This window comes from Egretta garzetta, unplaced genomic scaffold, assembly GCF_000687185.1.
Source record: "Egretta garzetta isolate BGI_Z169 unplaced genomic scaffold, ASM68718v1 scaffold378, whole genome shotgun sequence".
Lineage (NCBI taxonomy): Eukaryota > Metazoa > Chordata > Aves > Pelecaniformes > Ardeidae > Egretta > Egretta garzetta.
The window spans coordinates 230,710-235,993 of NW_009260597.1; the positions used below are offsets into that span (position 1 = coordinate 230,710).

Sequence of the window (5,284 nt, forward strand, 5' to 3'; positions counted from 1 at the left end):
AGGGGAGAGTGAGCAAGCGGCTGTGCTGTGCTTAGTTTCTGGCTGAGGTTAAACCACAATATTGATCCTGGTATGAGTCATTATAAAATGCAGAATTAATTTTTATTTTGGGGTTCAGTGAGATCTAAACTATTGTGACGAACAAGATTAACAGATTTATATTTTTTTGTATCATGACAAGCATTTTCCCCTTCCATGACTATGAACATAGTGTAAATATTGGTGTTATAAAAGTTGCAATTTTACTTATGAGGCAAATATTTGAATTAAATCCAGTAGAACAAGTAGAAACTGTGGTTTTGGTACTAATACATCACTGGTTTAGGAAAGGGAAGGGCTACCGATGCCCCACCCTGCTCATTTCTGTGGGAAAGGCTTCAGCTACCCTCTTTCCTCTCCAGATCCAGACTCCAGAAAAGTCCTCCTGCCGATGAAGCTAAGGGAAGCTGATTGCAGCATCTTGTGGGAAGCGGCAACTCACCTGAAGAAGCGGCCTCACCATTAGATGTTGAGAAGGTCCTAAGGTAGATCGCACTGATGATCTGGGTTAGCTCAAAGTCCCCAAATACAAACTTGAATTTTCATATGTGAATAACGTCACTGCATTGCTTTGCTAAGGAAAGGTGCAGTGTAATGACAGTTTTCCTCCTGGGCACTTAAAAAAGTTAATTGCTGCTACTCAGTTTTTAGACTTGCAAAAGTACAGGAATCTTAATAGGCAGAGGAACCCGTGGAGTAGAAGTACTGCCGCATTTATTTTGAGAAAGCAATAATGTGAGCGCATAGTTTATTTTTTCTAGCATTTATTTGACTATCTTCTAGCAATAAGAAAAAAAAATCCTCTGGTTCTATACTCTTGCTATATTTTGAAGCGGCTCAGATGTAAAATGTTGTCACATGAGGCCTGTTTCCAAAGATAAGCCTTTGTATCTCACAGCACAAGTTCTTTCTGCTCAGGCACTGTTTCGTTTAGCTGTACTTACGCATCTTCCTTGGCAAGATGTTCATACGCCTTGAGACTTTCACCTGTTCTGCCATGCAGTGTGGATAACAGAAGTGCTTAAAATTAGCAAAATAGCCAGTGAAGAATCAGGTGGGGTTTCTTCACAGGTACAAGCACTACCTTTAGCCAGTGTTTCACACACACAGACCCAAAGAAGATTAATGAGCATGGAAGGCGGGTACAAGCATTTAAGGGTGGATGCCCCCAGTTCCCCTGACTTCAAATTTCTGCCTGGCTATAGGAAAGGCTTTTTTTATTTTTGTGGCAACTGAGGCAAAAATGAATTACCAAAACAACCTCAATCAACACAGCAAAGTGAATCATTTCCCAAACCACTTTACCCACCCTTGGGCCTTTCTGGTTGAAGTATCATGACACAGTGGTTCTTATAAGGCGCTTTTGTAAGAAAATATTTGTATTATCCCATGCATCAGCAGCGGTGGTACCAACATATCCCTCTGAGGGCCAGGAGGAATTTGGTTTTTACAGGCTTTGGATTTTTTTAAATCCTTATCCTGTCCTAAATACAGGAAAATAGCATTCACTTCTCTTTGTGTAGGGTTTGTCTCAGGGTGCTATTTTCTGGTTTAGACTGAAGGAAAACTATTTTGGTTTGGTCCCGACTTAGAAGGAAAAGATCATTGTAGAAGGTTGGTGCTGTGAAAACTGAAATAAACCTTCAGGTTTTTCCCTGGAAGGGGCTGCCCAGGAAGTGGTGGAGTCCCCACCCCTGGAGGCATTTAAAAGCCGTGCAGACCAGATGCTTAGGGACGTGGTTTGGCAGTGGACATGGCAGTGCGAGGTTCACAGCTGGACTCAATGGTCTTAAAAGTTTTTTCCAACCTAAACAATTCTATGATTCTTGAGTCTTATTTAGCCTAAATGAAGACTCTGCGTGTAGCTGGCATACCAAATTTCAAGGAACTGAAAGAGATCAGCTGATGGTAATGAAGAACGGTGTCATCCTAGCTTTAACTTAGCTGATCTCCCCACAGGTCAGTGATCTACAGGGGAGGCTGAATGGTTATCTGAAAGTAAGCACAATTGGGTGTGGGGGCTAAAATATGATATAGCGGTGGTTAGTGAACACATTTTGGGGCCATGTGGATCTAATGCTGAATATCACGGTTATAAGAAAAAGGTTTCTACACCACTAAGTCAAGTTCAAAGAATTCTTATATAGAGAGGGAAGTAGAGTTGCCTTGCTCGGCAAAAAATCATATGGGTGATTATCAATGGAAAGATTTGTGGCTGAAAGGATGTGAGGCGGTGTGAGCCAATACAGGTAGCACCAGGGTCAACTACAGAAACAAGTGTGACATCTACTTTTGGCTGTATCTGAGTTTTGGGCAGCCTGCATAAGTTATCGCAGGCTGGACGTTTTAAAGTAATAGTGAGCAGCTATAGGTCCAGACAGCCTCAGTGAGAACCGCAGCTCCTCTTTGCTCTCTGAGCACCCAGTCCGACCAGTACGCACTTGTGCCCGACTGGCACCCCAGGAAGAAGGGCTGGCGGAGGGGTGACATGAGCAGAAAGGTCCATCTGCGTGCCCTGCCCATGCTGCGAGTGCCTCCTGCAGCACCCTAGTCCCCGGCGGGGCCGTGGGGATGCTGGTGCCATGGGTCTGTTGGAGTGCGGGGCACTGAGCTGTTAGCTCTTTCCGGAAGGTCTGTCCTTCTGGCTGTTTTTCTGGGTCATCAAATGCCGCCATTACTGCTGGGTATAGGTGCAGATTTAAAGACAAGGAAAGTCAGCGTTCATTTGGAGTCAGATCCCAAAGGCTCTCGAAAGCTAAAGCCGTGAGTTTCCGTGCCTGTATTTGGCACGTGGCGCGCACGGCTTGGCTGAGTCCTGCTATAGTGTTACTGCATAAGCACCACTTCAGCTCGCCCTCCGCGGCTGTTCAGCAGAAGCTAACACGCTCCTTTTAGGAACATGCTGATACGCGCTCACCAGGAAGCCGATACATGTAAGTTACTGCCTGAGGTCAAAAATACTATCCAGAGTAATTACCTCGACAAAAGGTATCAGTAAGAAATACATACTTAGCAATAATAATTGCAGTGCCAAGATTTCATTATTTTAAATACTTCCCCCAAGTGTGTAGGCCAGCCAAGACACTGCAACAATTCTGTTTAATAGTAGCGTAAGTTGCTGTTCCCTCCTACGTTACTCGGTATAGCAACATACTGAAATCAAGCTTGTAACATATATATTTGCAGAATAATTTTTATATCGCATTAACAAGCTTTGACACTAATGCTAATTCTTCATGAGAAGAAACATGACAAGTAGGCTGACTTAATACGCATTTAGTGCTAAAAGATTTCTAGCACATGCAGTGGGACTTTTATTACTGTTTGACAGCTTTGGAAATCTAAACGCTCGGCTTAGTCACAGAGGTGCCGACAGCAGCACAGCTTTGCCCTCCTTCACCTAAACCGCGGTCCTGATGCAGCGACCATTTCTTTGTGTAAGGGCACAGACATTTAATCCCCCTGCCCGTTTTATCCGAGGTCTCTCTCTGCAGACACTGCAGAGTGCGGAGCGGACGGGGGCGCGGAAATGGGATAACGCGGGTTTGCTGGGTTGTTAAACTGAACAACTAAGTCAACATTCCTGACAGACATTGCAAAGGGTGCAAAGGCTTTGGGGGAGGTTGTTGCTGTCTGATAAGCGACAACCTGACCTTAATCAACGAAACTTAACATCACAAAGATGAAGTGGCAACAGAACTCGTTTTAGTAACGGGAAAACCCAACCAAGAAAGGGGGGATTTGCACAGTTCGGGGGGGAAAAGGGGTAAGAGCACCCAGAAACTATTACTCGTGGCGCAAAGGGCCGGGGTTCAGGCCTGTTCCGCCACCCGAGGCCCGCCGGGTCCAAAGCCAGCTGCAGCCTGAGCAAAGAAGCGGTCCCTCTGTCCCTCCCGCCCCGGGCCGCCCGGCTCTTCTGCTCCTGCAGCAGCCCCGGCCCCGCTCCGCTCCGGCGCCTGCACCAGGGACCTGAGGAGGACCCAGCCCGTGGCGGCGGAAGGAGGGGGCAAGAGCCAAGTGCTGGCAAGGTGACGGCCCGTGTCCTTCAGCAGCAAAGCCAGGCCTGTGGAAACGGCACCACGCTCCTGTCCAGTTTGGCTGGGGAGCTGGGGGTGCTCGGAGAGGGGCTCCCGAGCTGCGGCGTGCGCAGCGCTTCGCATGACGGAGTCGCGCCGCCAGCCAGCAGCCAAGTCCTGCTGTACTACGCGTGCTAGATAAAGGTGTGGAACGTGCCAGTCAGGCAGCTCCCAGTTACAGGCCCCGTACGTTCAGCGCTCGGAGGAGCTGGCGCGGAGACAGGCTGCATCACGCCCTGCCAGACGATGCTTTTCAGCTCTTCAGCGCACTGGGAGGGGGAAAGGGCACCTCTAGGGGTTAACGCGCTACAGTGAGGACACTGAACACAATTTCGATGCTCACAAAGATAGCAGGTATTTATCTGACAAGCCTCTCAGATGAACCTGTGAGAAGAAGTGGGAGGTGGGTTTGGTACCAGAGTTGCTTTTCCTTCTCTCACAATTAATCACTGGCCTGCAAGAAGGGAGTGTCCTTCTTCCCCTCTCACCCGTGTCTCTGCCCCACACCCTGGGAAAGGGCTGCAGTTCTTCTCGCCGGGGCTTTGCTGTAAAGCAATGTTAGTGGACAAGCGGGAGGAAAACCAGACACTTACTGACAGCTACACTTGGGCGAAAAAAAGGGAGAGAAATCCGTAGGTATCATCTTTCCTCGTTTTCTCCTGCTAGCATACAGGCAATTGAAACAGAAAACCAGAGAGATGCCCAGGGGTGGGGAAGCAAATCCCAGACGGGGCATGAGCTCAGTCTGTCAGCAATGTTGACTTGGTTGTCCAGTTCAACAACCCAGCAAATACGCATTATCCCATTTCTGTGCTCCTGTCCACTCTGCTCCTCGACATGGGTTTGACCCAGGGAAACTGGAAGAAGCAGTGAAACACACTCCTGGAAAGCACGTTCCCAGGAGTTTTTCCCACTGCCGCTGCCTGGTGGGGCGCTGTACAGCTGTGGGCAGAGCGCCTGCCTGTTCTTGCTTTGGTGCACAGCCACCTCATTCAAGCAACCCTTTGCTGGTCCTGCGGCAGTGCAGGGCGGGGGGGCAGGTAGAAAGCAGAGCAAACAGCGAGAACTTGAACTTGGCCTCCAGGCAAGCATAACTTTGGCCCCAACCAGGCCTTGGTCTGCGCGCAAAATGAGGCGATCAGCATTGCTTCTTTTTCTTGTCCCCTATG

At 48.4% G+C, this 5,284-nt stretch overlaps 1 protein-coding gene across 1 annotated transcript in view; it reads right to left on the bottom strand.

Moving 5' to 3' along the window:
- Nucleotides 1-3,851: 3,851 nt before the first annotated feature.
- LOC118452890 overlaps nt 3,852-5,284 on the bottom strand; it is a 7,253-nt gene continuing 5,820 nt past the window's right edge. The window contains exon 4 of the mRNA XM_035900278.1: nt 3,852-4,249. Coding sequence (XP_035756171.1) covers nt 3,852-4,249 — 398 coding nt within the window. The remainder of the gene's footprint in view (nt 4,250-5,284) is intronic.